The 13,761-nt window shown below is 37.8% G+C and overlaps 1 protein-coding gene across 3 annotated transcripts in view; it reads left to right on the top strand.

The window, feature by feature from the left end:
* Positions 1–13,761, top strand: part of DPP10 (dipeptidyl peptidase like 10) — a 451,044-nt gene that overhangs the window by 372,911 nt on the left and 64,372 nt on the right. For all 3 annotated transcript variants that reach the window (XM_032114483.1, XM_032114484.1, XM_032114485.1), the window contains exons 6-7: positions 13,210–13,262; positions 13,363–13,444. In XM_032114483.1, the coding sequence (XP_031970374.1) occupies positions 13,210–13,262; positions 13,363–13,444 (135 nt within the window). The remainder of the gene's footprint in view (positions 1–13,209; positions 13,263–13,362; positions 13,445–13,761) is intronic.

Here is a 13,761-nt window from a genome sequence, read left to right as displayed (position 1 = left end):
ATATTTAAATTGACTACTTAGTTGTTTCTGGATGCAAATCACACATTTATGAACTGAACAAAGTTTACGGAGATCAGTGAAAAGATTTTCATCATAGATGGAAAGGTTTTTTTTTTATTAAAAGTATTAGTATTTTCCTAGTCACCTCTTTTCAGAGTACATCCACATCAAAGGTGGGAGTGGTCAACAGGATTAGGCAGTAATCTGTTTGTATCCATACCTAGATTTTCCTAACAGATTTCTTCTGTCAAGAGCCTTTTCCTTTCATGAAGGCAGAGCTTTTTTAAAAGATTAGTTTTATTCACTGAGGAAGAGCCTTGGAAAAGAAAAACATCCTTCTGAAGATCACATTCATAATCATGTTCAGCTCAGGAGGTACAATGATAAATACATTTGAAATTAAACCTGCTGACCAAAAAAACATTGCAAAATGAGTGTTCTGTGTAATAAATCATAGAAAGTTCTGGTTTGTTTATCTAACAATGTTTTTGTATTTCCCTGAAATCACTAGCTTTCTCACAGGCATTTTGGGATCACAGTAGAAGCTGTGGAGATGTGCAAGTGCTCTGTCAGGAGGTTTTGAAAATTGACTTGTAGGCCACAGTGGTGTTAAAAGAACAAATCCAGCTGAGTCCTTAACCTGATGTAGTGAAGCTGGAAAAGTTTTTCCATTCTTTATAAGAACTAATATCTGATGCAATTCAAGAAGTAGTCTGGTATGTTCTATGTACAATCAGAGCACAAAATAGTTCTCTTGGAAATATTCAACATCAAGAACAAAAGTAGTAATTATTTTTAAAATAGAACTAATGTTTTGGAAGAACATTCTACAAAGGAGAAGGACGAACACAGATTCTTAAAAAAAAAAAAAAAAGCAAAGAACCCCCCCAACCACCTCCACTCTATGAGCCACTTTCCCCTGCAAAACAGAGAAATAAGGCAGTGAATTATCAAGCTCCTTCACTGGAATCTGGAATTGCTGCTTCTCATTAAAGCAGGGACAAGTACCTTCATGGGAAGCCTGTGCCTTTCAATTAATGTAAAATTACTTAGCCTGAAGGAAAAGGGTCAGCCTGACCCAGGTCATTGCTTCGAAAATGCTAAGGCAGAGTTTAATTCCCTTGAAACACCAGTGTACGGCATAATTGAATCCACCATGCAAGTGGATATCAGTGCGGATGGTTGGCACTGTGTAAGAAATAATACATAATCCTGTGGCTGAAAACTTTATCCCAGAGCAAATGTCCAAAGACAAAAACAGGCTGTGTGTTTTTCAACTATTTTAACCATCCTGTCTCACAATCCTTTTCTCATAGGCCAGTGTATGGCAGGAGTATCTGCCATCTGCATTATGCATGAGGAAACCATCCCGTCTTTCTCACAGAAGAGGCACTGGCCCCACTCCTAGCTCCTTGATCACCAAAACGTTACCTGACTGCCTCTTCTCTGACCAGGCCAACAGGACAGTCGGGAAAGCAGATAAATCTGCTGGCATTGGCATCTCTCAACAGTGCTGAAAGGAGCGTTGGATAAGTGAATTTCTGTAAATGAGAGTTAGCAGTTCCTTTGGTACAGACAGAATGAAAGAAAGATCTTTTAATATACATACATAGAGTTGAAATACCTTGAAGTAGGTGGCAAAGACTAGACCTTTATGTAACTGTCCCAGAGAAATGTTTTAAGCTGTCTTTGTTGCACATCACTCTTTAAACCAAGCTTCCATCTCAGGCTATGAGGAACACTGGTAGTGTGACAGACCTAACAGATCAAATGGTTGAGTCCACTTTTTAGAGAAATATTAAGAGGTGCCCCCTTATTATCCAATTTTTGTGTTCTTTTTAAGTAAGGACAAGTCTTTTTAGGTATTTGAGCGTGAAAGGTTTAGCCTGGGGTCTGAGGCAATAAATTAATGTTCCAGTGAAGGCAGTCAACCACCTGCACAAATTTAGCCTTTATAATTCTATTTATTGTCTGCAAATGTAGCACCAGATTAGATGTTTCCTGGAGAGACGAGTTTGGTGTGAGGTATTCATCACTTTGTTACAGCTTCTTTGAGATCACCATGAAGTACTCCCTTGTACTAAATGAATAGCTCTCTTATCATGACCTTTTAATCACTTCATCATGAAGAGGTCTTTTACTTGCTACAGGAGTCTACTTCATGATACCCCCATCAAAGGGACTGTAATATCATAAAACGGCCACAACAGAGACCAGCACAGAAATATGGCACAATACGAGAAAATTAGTGAAGGTAGACCTAGTTGGCTGCAAGCAGCATCATGGCTTGCTAATGGAAAGTGCTGGAGGGGATAACTGGCTGTGAGCTCAATTGTTGGGAACTGCACCTGGAGGTGATATTTTGCTCAGTTTTGTAACATGGTAGTGGAACAGAAGGGGAACAGTGTAAGCCTGTTAGCAGGGCCAGCAGCACCAAAGAAATCATGGAGATTTGGGAGATGAATAGGGCATGACCAAAAAGGAAGTTTAAAGATGGAATTTAGCTGTAGTGATACTTGCTGAACTTACTTCTATGGAAAAGGTTTTCTTTTCATGCTGTATTTAAAACATGAAGATACTGGAGTTCACACTGCAGTGCAGAACTGATGTAAGAAGGGGAGAAATCTAAATTGCAGTGTTCAAATTATTTGAAGAGTTTAAACAGGGTTTCTAGAGAATGTCGTGGAGGGATCTTGGAATCCTGGCTATCGTGGTTGCTTGGAATCATAAAGGCTTGGTTGCAGTACAGGAACATGTAAATATATGTTTTAAATACATGGGTTTCGAAAGTAGTTGCAAAAGCTGTTCATAGCTCAACCTACAGGCAGATAAATAGTCAAAAGAGAAACAGTCATTTTATCATGAAAACTCTATAAAAGGCTAAATAAGGAATTTAATGCTGTTAAAAAACCCTCCCAGTAGCATACAAAGATCCCCTGGACTCTCCAACATCCAGAGTTACTATTAAGGGTGTCTTGATGTCACTGTGGGAGACTAGCAGAGAAGAGGACTTATCACGAGAAACACCCACTGCATTCCTGCTTTTCCATGTGTCATATCTGCACTAAGCAATTAATGATGATGGTAACCAAGGCAGTGAAAGGCAGGTAGTTCATGCACTCAGGTACTGAACTGTCAGATTCCTTAGAAAACCGTTTTTCATTCATGTTTTCAATCCTCCAAAAGAGAAAGGCTCTAGGTGCCAGTCTACTCTGCCTGAATTCATTCATCAGTTCCCTGAGCCTGTGTGTTCCAGCCACCATGCCCACACACTGCAGGTCTGCTTACTGCTTTCCCTCCCTGCTGCCTGTTCTCCTTTGATCTGATCCTCTCCATTTCCAGCCCTTTAAGGGTCTCAGCTCTGTTTTCTTCTGGATTTGTTCTTTCTTTTTATTGTGTCTCTTTTTTCCCACCCTGATATTTTTAGCTCTGTCTTTTTGTCTTCCTTCTTTCATCTTGCATGCTTGCTGGTTTAGCCATCTGCTTCCCTCAGCCCAGTTTTCTTTTCCATTTTCCCTTTGCATTTCTTCAGACCCACAGGCCATTTATCTCATTGCTTCTCCTTTCTCCAGCTCCACAGGGTCTTTTAATCTCCTCATGCAATTTGTAAGCAAACAGCAGAAGAGCATCCGGTATCTGCTGCCTAACTGCTGCCTGAGTGAGTCAGATTGTCTGGAGAAGAAAAAGAGATATTGAGACTGTAGTCTTTACTTCAAAATTGACTCATCACATGCTTTGATTTCCTTTTGTATCATCATTTCAGGGCACTTTCAATTCTGTTTAGTTTTGTGCTCAGAACATGGACATTTAATTTATATGGAATGTTAATTTAGGAAATATTTTCTCAGTAGCTTTTTTAACCATGGGGTTTGGGGTTTTTTTTGCATTGTATTTCACATTAATCAGTTTATGCATACTTTTGTAAATATCACAACATGTAGAAGTGTGTCTCTTCAAAACAAGGTGGTGTTTCTTCTGCATTTGGCAATTTTCTCTTTAGCGATCTGTTTGAGTGAATACAGTATGTGACTCACTATGGAAAAACTGAAAATGAAACCAAGTCTTAATTCTTTCTTCCACAGTATCTCAAAGAGCAATTAAACCATCTCAGAACACTCTGAGGAGACTTGATGCAGCTTTGCCTTTAAGAATTAGTGTTTTAAAACATACTTTGTTTTCAGTTAAAAGTTTGATGAGTATGTGTGGAGGCACTCAACCCAAATTCCCTGTAGAGGATGCCTTTTGTATGGGATATGGGTAATCCATAGGACCCTGTAAAGACATCAGACTGTCTAAAGTGTCAGGCATATTAAAGTACTTAAATGCATATTTTTCTAAGACAGATTTGGATTCTCAGCTGCACTGACCAGAGGCAAGCACCCTCACCAGTCTCATATTTCCATGGAGATAGAGTTCTGCTTGTGCTGTCAGAATTTATATCTTTTGTTTCTCTTTACACTTGTCCAGATGAAAATACACATGCACACCATGAAGCTGCCTGCAAATCGGTTCAGGAGAACAGAAGTTTCTGTAAATCCCCAAATACTCATAAAGTCCAAATTTTGATCACACTGAATATGAGTGTGAGCATATGCTTGAAAAGGATGTGCACCTACCTGTGTATCAGTACAAAAAAAATGCACATATTATGCTTGAGGCTTGAGATTGACCAGCTTCACTGTCACGTAACAATGATTTCAGAGAAGTCATTCCTGTTTTTTTAATGCTGCAGGTGTATAAGCCAGAAAAAAACACATAAATTTTTGTCATAAGTCATCTCATACAAGACTCAAGAAACATATTTTATGTGATAGTGTAACTAATAGAATTTCAAATGACAGTGATATGTGAGGCTTTCAGAAGTGGCAGCGCAGTGCATTCTTTCTTGAATAATTCACTCATCTGAAGTTATTAGATATTCAAAACTGATCGAGTTGCATATCCAAATGATGGTCTATCAGCTGTTGATGTAGGAGAAGAAAAAGAAGTTTCTGCATTTACTCTGAACTGTGGTTTGTATCATGTTACTCTTCGTTATATGAACTGAGTTTAATTGGTTGTGATTTAATTTACATTCTGCAGTTGATGTCTTTTTCTTGAGATAATTAATCTTATTGAAAAATTATGTGTGAACAGTTGAGGCTCTAACAGATTTTCTAGAGGTGCTTTTTTGTTTAGGCTTCCTTGACAGCCTTTTTTCTTACAGATAAATTACGTGTCTCGAAATGTCTCGCCTTTATATTTATTTTGGTTTGGCAGCATAGAGTTGTTATGGCTGGCAATATTTCATACCCCAAAGTATTAATGCTAACCATAAATTACTACCAATGATATGCAGTGGTTCTTATCAATCATGAGAAATAATCAATGCTGATTGAAACAAATAAATATGATGCTTTTCAAAGTTATAACCTTGTCATATAACTTCAGTGCTCAAATGCATCAAGCTCTATCTTAAATTAGCTCTGCAATTATATAGAGTTTTCAGAAACAAGATATTTCACCAAAAGGGTCAAAATTGTGCAAGACTATATAGAGATTTAGACATTAATATTGGCAGAATTTACCTCTATTTTGTGTTTTTTTGCTTCCAGAATTGGGTAGAAATAATAGGATTTACAGATGGGTGGCAGTTCATCATCTCAGTATTACAGACTCTTCAGTTGACTGTTTCTAAGAGTTTACTCTAAAACCAGATGAAGAAAACATATCATACTATTTAAAATGAGAAATCCCATAAACTTTGTTTCAGATGTAGTAGGTCAGACAAAATAATCATGTCAGTTCTTTCTGGCTGCATGAACCATGAGTTAATGTATCATTATCTGCAGTTTAAAATTAATGTAAACTGAAAAGATTTACTGGATTTCACCATTTGTGCAGTTAAATTCTGTGCCTGTCTCTACCCCCAGATGTAATCAATATGAAATCAGTCATTAACTCATGTGGCTTAACTTACTGACTCTAACACCAGTTAGACCAGTAAAATACAGTTAGACTAGACCAGTAAAAAAAACCAGTTAGACTAGACCAGTAAAATACTACAGCTCCAAGAGCAAAAGGTGCCACTTCACTGGTGCATGGTGTGAAGCATTTCTGGTGTGTATCCCAGAGTGAGCTGAGCTTTGAGTGCATAGTCTAAGGTCTCACTGTGTTTGTTGCCAAGGCATGAAATCAGCAGAATTCCAATCTTTAATCAATATTATTCTCATGAATATGCAGAGACTGTCACTTATTGATATAGTATGTGGTAGTTCAAAGTCTCCACTGATAGCACAGGTGTTATCCAGCGGTTTCATGTACCTCTGTGGCTCAGAATTCAATGCTGCAGAGCTCTCTATTCACTTTTTACACACCCAAGGAACCAGTTACATGAAACCCAACTGTGGCCATGCCATATTTAGCTGTTTAATCCCATTTAGCAGCAGTTCCTATGCTGGAGAGCACATGGAGTCAGACTGGGAAGGCAAAGGGGGAACATTTGAGGTGAATGATAATGGAGTTTTAGAGAGAGTTGGGTTTCACCATAATGTTGTGATACCATTATTAATTTATTTAGCACATAAATTGCAAAATGGATGGAAGTTTCATCCAGCAGCTGTGCTTTGCCTTTGGCAGTAGTCATGCTGCTCCTAATTTAATCTTATTAACTCCCTCACAGCTTTTACTAACAGGGTGCTGAACATCTTGCAATACAAAGATAAGAAAGGAATAGATCTTTTTTATTGTTTTGTGATCAGCACATTAGATACTGATTCCATTCTCTTTGCACTGCAGTCCCAGCAAGGTCACGTGTCTTAAAACTCATAAAAAGGAAATGAGGAATAGGAGTTGGTTGTGTGAATGTTAATCTGGCTTTTTTGGAGAGCAAGAAGTTGCTGCTTGGAATCCTGATAGCATAAAGCAAAGACTGGCCCCCTCCTACTGTAACTCATTTGCTTTCAGCAGACTTCCCACAAAGGGGGAAGTTCAGACACAAATAATCGGGTGTTCTCCAAACGTGTAGCAGAATAAGGAGTTTGTATATGACATTAAAGACCTGCTCAAAGCCTTTTCTCATTTTCATTGCTGGAAATCAGAATTAAACCAGTATTGCCTGAGCAAAATTGATAGTAAAATATCAGTAACTAGAGGAGAAATAATTTCAATAATTATTTGCGTAATCTTTATAACTAGTACACATAGACTTTGTATAATTTGTATAGGCTGTGGTTTTTTGTATGGGGAGTGATCGTGAATATACATTAGCATACAAAAACTATATAGTACAGTTGTTTCTTCTGGCCACAAGCACACTGTATTTATATCAGTAATCCCTTCAAAAGATCTCCATAACCCTCCTGTGCTTCATGATGTCCCCTCATATTCTCTCCACTCTGCATCTGGTTCTTGCTCATTATTTTTAGCTCATGGCACGTTCTGCAGGTTCCATTTTTGTTCCAAGGTACTTCTATCCTGAAGGCAAAATAGGAATCAATATATGTTTGCATTTCTTTTTCTAAATTGTATTTTTGAGCCTTTAGTGGAGGTTTCTTAAAATTTTTGATTTTTGAGTGAGACTCTGTGTGTCATTTTGTGTGAATACTTCATTGCATGAATGGCAGATGAATGATTGGTTACTTTTCGCTCAGCCTTCTAATCACTTTACCACAGCAAAAGCTTTTGGTTCAGTTTTCAGCGTAAGTAGATTTCTCGGTAATTCTTCAAATGCTTAATTCAACTGTAGAAAAGAGGATAAAGGCAGAATCCTACTCATGTTGCTGTTTTTCACACTCTGCATGACAGCCAGTAGCTCCTGTGGCTGGCACCCACCGAGGCAGTTTGGAAACGTGCCAGACCATTTTACTAATGTATTATGAAAGGTTTCAGAAGTGAGCAGGGGCCACGGATGAATGCAGAAGTGAGTGTCCTTGGCAAGATGTATTCCTGTTTACTTCCCTGCTTCACTGTGTCCTGTCCCCTGATTTCTGGGTTCACGTGCATTTTGTGATATGTATTGTAATGGAGGTTATTAATTAGGAAGGATCACTTTTAGTTTTAGGTAGTCCTTTTTTTCTTCAGGGGGGCATAGGAATGCTTCTTTTTCCCTAACATTGTTGTTATAGATGTGGTGGCCTGAAGAGATAACTGAGACAAGATTTGTGGGAAGAGGTAATATCTTTTATTAGGCCAACTGATGTAGCTGAAAAAAACAGAAAAGCTTTCAGGCACAGAAAACCTTTTCCAGGTCAGATTCTCTCATAGCTTTGAACTGCCTAATAATTGACTTGTGCCTGTGAAGCAATAAAAGCAGTTTTTTGATCTTTCTCTTTTTATGAGTAATACTGTTTGGGAGGCATCCATATATTGCAGGAGTTAAAACCTTACACAGCTAAGGTTGATAATTCTGCTTTCAATTCTGATTAAATTCTTTAGCTCATAGAGCAAGAGTATAATAATTTTTCATTCAGACTAGTAGTCTCTTAAAATACTAGATTTTGTTTTTCATGGAATCAGAAGCGTAAATTAACCCATAAAAGATCTGATACCTCACTGATGAATCAGAGAGGTCTGCATGGTTTTGAACCTTATCTAAGAAACTGCCTCTCTTTCCAAATCAGGGTATGTGTTTGGAGATAAGTGGGATGAGAATAATGGTAAACACTGCAATTTCAGTTATTTAATGAGTCTCTGCTGCTTTTTTTTTTTAACTAATGGGAAGGGCATGGCTTTTAAATAGTATCTTTTTTATTTTCTATGTGCAATACAAATAGATGAATATCTATGTTGTGTGCAAGATGTGGACCCCATTTGGCTGTTAATCTTCGGAATAATTGAGAGTGTTACTGCGGGTGCTGAAGTTATCAATGTATTTCATATACTCTTACCTTTTATTGTTCTTGCTCAGACTGAGTGCTTTTATGCCCTGTGAGATGTCTTACTGGACATCTCACAGGGGAATTTACAGAGTGTAGCAGCCCTGGGAACTGCAGAGACGAGTTCAGATTACAGGAATCTGGGTAAAAACAAAAATACGGGACGGTCACTCCCCTACCTCATAAAAAGCTGTGCTAGCAAGGAGGCATCATTATTGCTCTAAATGAATAACACACAAAAGAATGTAATTGGTTTATAATACAGGAAGTGGATAAAGGATGCATCAAGGTGTTTGGCATGCCCAAGCATTTTGAGATTATAGTGCTGTGAGGTTCTAATGTCATCAGCTCTCATCCATTTCCCTGGAGATGAGAGCTCTCATCACACTGTAAAAATAGTGCTACTGAGGTTTTCTTGGCAGCTTTTTAGCAAAAACACTGTTCTGCTGAGAAATGTTTTCCAAATTACCCAAGGACAGTGAACTGGATATTTTCTGGAATGTATTGCAGAATTAGTGGAATGTGTTTTGGCTGAGTGCATAAGGCACTGTTTTCCTGCATGTTGTTGGGCTATGCATTGAGTTCCACGGCATTATTTCATTTTCAGAAACTGTAGAAAGAAAAAATAATTCCTTGAAAGGTAGAGAATAAAGGGTACATATAAATCCAGAACTCAGTCATTGAAAGAATCACACCTTCATCTAAATGTGTCATCTAAAAGTTCAGATGATGATTGATAAGTGTGTTTTTTATTGTTGGCTGTTAGCTGAGTAATAGATTGTTATTTCAATACGTTTTGACTGGAGCAATTTGTCTTGAAATACTTTTGTCACCTTTTTCTTTTAGGTCCTTTGTAATGGAGTTTTGTAATTTCATTTTTTTCATACACAAATGCAGCTAACTTTTTCAGTGTTGAGCAGCACCAGATGAAAGCTTGTCATCACTTTCGAAGCTGGTAAAAAAATGAATTCAGAAGAAATATTTAATATGCAGTGGTTGTTACCTACTGCATTCTGTGGCAAAAGAAAAATTAAATAAATTGTATTGAGGGGGTGGTGTACTGTCTGTCTGATCTAAAAAGCCATTTTCACAGTTCTTAACATTGCAGGGAACATTTTCCAGCTTATCCTAATAGAAGCAGGCAAGTTATTTACTTGCCAGAAAGGCCTGAACCCTAGCAATCATACATGCCACTTGAGGAGTTAAGGCTTGTCACAGTGCCCAACTTTAACTTGTATAATTCTTTTAATAAATTATACCAGGCCATTTTCCTCTTTTTGTTTCCCCCAGCTGATATGACAGTGCAGAAATTGCTGTAATACATTTAATATTTTAAAAGGCTTTGCTCTCCTACATTGCTTCACTTCTTAGAGATGTTTTGTGTGTCCATATTCATTAATTGATTCTCTCTGTGCTTAGTAGGAGTATTTTTCACTACAACCTTTCGCCCTTTTCCTGTTTCATGTCTCTTTTTTTTAGTCAATTGGAGCAATTCAATGTCCATGTTTAAATATTAGTCTTCATTCAGTCTTTTGATAGCACCTCGGTTAGAAGGCAAGGAGGACAAGAAATGTTTGAAAACATTTTGGAATAGGATGATAGCACTTTGGGTTTGAATGTTGCACTCAGTAGCCAGCCTTCTTATCTTTTTATTTGCATAAATTACCAGGGTTTTTTCTGATAGCGCACCTCCTACAAAACAGGAGTTGCAGGGTGTAATTCCCCAAGCCTCTTCCACAGAGGACACAACTGGTGGCCATGTGGGAGGTTTGATCCTGGTGTTTTGAGGGTTGCTGGTACTCCTTGCTGTGGTGCCAGATGTTGTATGATGATGGATGAGGCGTGTGATGAGGAAGAGGCGTGTCCCAGCCACTGATGGCTCTGTGCAAGAAGAAGCCAATCAGGTTAAGCTTTTGTACAAAACTACAAGAGCTTCATAAGAACTTTCTGTAAGAGCCAGACTAGAAAAAGAAAGATTTTCTACATCCTTTTTTATTGATTTCATTTCAGTAGTGATTGTGTTTCAGCGTGTGGCTCTCGCAAGCAAGATGACTTAGGAAACGTCGTACTTGTAATTTATACATGGTGCTCCTGTTAAGAACTAAAACTCACATGAGTAATTTGAGAAAAATGTCAGCATCCTGTCTGAAAGTGACTTCACTGTAGAGTTGGTCTCCAGTGGAAGTGGAGCTCCTTCAACTTGGAACATAGATATTAATGTTTCTGCATAAATGTTTAGACAGAAATGTTACACAAGGCGTGAGGAACGTTTCCACATGACATATGAAGTGTTGTTCTTGTTGTTACAGCATATTTTCTGTTTGAGCTGTCAGAATGACATTAGTTTAGCATTTCTTCTTGAAATATATTGTCTAATAATTTACTTTTTAAATATTTCTATTCTAAATACTTATCAGCCCTGCACACATTATCTTTGATACAATTTTCCCTTTTCCTGCAAGGGCAAGAGACCCATTTCTCTTCTTTGTAACTGGCCTTTAAAAGCTGCTGGCAAGTGCCCCTCTAGGTAACCTCTGGCAGTGCACATCCTGTGCAGAAACCACCATGATTTAACCATTTGTCTCTGTTTCAGTCACACTTCTCAGAAGAGGCTGGTACCTTGCATGATTTTATCTTAAGCTGTAATATAAAGTATAAAATACAAAAAACATTTGGGGCATACTTACTAATATATGTATGAATCTTACTGAAGCAACAGTTTTGATGTTAAACACAATATATTTGGAAAATGGAAATTATTTTTGTCTCAAAGGGAAATTTTATAGAAGGGGTATCCAGCTGTTGCACAGAGTTACTAATCTTAGAGACCTTTGTGGGATTCTTGCTGCATCAGCCAGCAAGGATTTAGGACATGCTAAATTCTTGGCATGTTTTGGCAGGGAACTAATGATAAAAAGGGAGTCAGTGGAAGGATGTTTCAGATGGCTCTGTTACTGAATGGCCTACAGACAAAATATCAACCTCTGAAACCCTCTCATGTGCCATAGTGACAAATTCCAGTGTCTCTGTCCATGTAGGATCCCCCTTTGCCTGTTCTCTTTGAAGGAGATACTGAAAGGTTCCCCGTGTAGAAACTATAACCTAAAGAGTTCCCAACACATGTATCCATGGCAAGGTTTTGGCTTTACAGCTGTGTCTGTCCCCATCTAACTGGGATGAGCCTGTCCAGAGATAAATCCTTCATGTGCCAAGCAGACATGCTGTAACTGTAGACATGAAGCTGCAGTAAGTCTAGTGGATGTCATCTAATGTTTCTTTCTAACAGAAGTTTACATTAAAAAGCAGAGTTTTGCTTAGTTCAGTAATAATTAGTTGCAAATATATTTTATATTCCAAGACCATGAAGTAATTTCAAATTATATTAAAACTAACACTATGGAATTATGCTACTTTCATGATGCAGGACATAGAGGCAAAAAATGAGCTAGGTAAAAACCAATCACTCAAGCCTGGAAGAGAGCAAAATGTGTATTATTCACTATCTGTGTAAAGACTAATGTTTGACTAGAGAGAATGTGTAATAGTTTGCTTTGGTTTGAGCTCTTTGGTGTGGTGGTCCATCAGATGACACACTGTAATTGCTTTTCTGTTCCATTTGGAGAATCCTACAGGTTTTGAATCCAGAAGTCACTGCTAACTTGCTGTTGAATGAGAAAGGTTTACTGAAAAATAGTTCTTTGTTTTACGCAAAATGACAAAAAACCTTCAACAAACTTTTCCTGAAAAACAAAGGAAGTCAACCAAAATTAGACCAAAACATATTTAATGAAAGCCACAGCGAACAGAGCCCCACTATGTACAGAGATTTTCTGTTCTGTGAGCCATACCCAGGAGGTCCTTCAGGCTGTCCACAGCAGGTGGTGACAGCAATACCATATGACCCTCTATTGGTCTGCATTTCAAGTAGAATAACTGTGATGCCTGTGCAATCATTTTGACACAGCTTGATGAAGAAATACAGAAAAAAAGTGGTTCTTTTTTCCTAATGTATGTTCTTGGTGGGTTTTTTCGTTTTGGGGGGGTGTGTTTTTTGGTTTTGGTTTTTTTAACAGATTTTACAGATTTTTATGATTGGGACATTTTCTGTGCAGTTGTTGTACTGATAAAGTGTCTGGTTAAATTAACAGATGAATATGTGTGACCTTCCTACAGCTTTCAAAACCTGGTTCAGGTCTGTTGGTTATAATTAATTCAGTAAAACATTCTTTCAGTCATAAAGGTACTGATGTTTACAGGGATTGAAAGACTGTGACTGCCCTCATGGTAGTCTGTATTTAATCCTGTATTTTCTCTTGTAATTCTTTACTTTCTCTCTTTTTCTTTTTTTTAACAGGTTTTTCATTATTCTTACACAGCTTCATATGTGATTTATAACATACACACAAGGTAGGTCACATTGTTTTTTCCATACCATGTCATTGTCAGTGGCTCTATGCATGAGGTGATGCCAATGTGTTCAAGTAAAAAATGTTTCCCTTTTTTCAAGGGAAGTTTGGGAGTTAAACCCTCCAGAAGTAGAGGATTCAGTTTTACAGTATGCAGCCTGGGGCGTTCACGGACAGCAGCTGGTAAGCACAGTCATTAAAAATGTATGGACTCCAGATTGAGGTAAAAACAAAACTGAAAGCCTTAAGATAAATTGCATTATATATTTCTGCACTATGCTAGTATGGTCCTATTACAGCTTTTAGGAGAGCTCTATTTATTTGTTTATTTTTTATTAAAAATATGTCTTTCCAGTCTGACCCCCCATAAGCAAATTGTACAATTGCTGAAAGAATCACATCTTTGTCTAAATATGCACTCAGGTGATTTTCAGGGTAACCATATTTTTGGCTACTGCTATGTGGGAAGGAAAGTTAAAGGTGAAGAGAAGTTTTCTTTC

Source organism: Corvus moneduloides, chromosome 7 (assembly GCF_009650955.1).
Source record: "Corvus moneduloides isolate bCorMon1 chromosome 7, bCorMon1.pri, whole genome shotgun sequence".
Classification (NCBI taxonomy): Eukaryota; Metazoa; Chordata; class Aves; order Passeriformes; family Corvidae; genus Corvus; species Corvus moneduloides.
The sequence above is the reverse complement of the archived record's forward strand: the minus strand, read 5'-3'. Positions and strand labels throughout refer to the sequence as shown.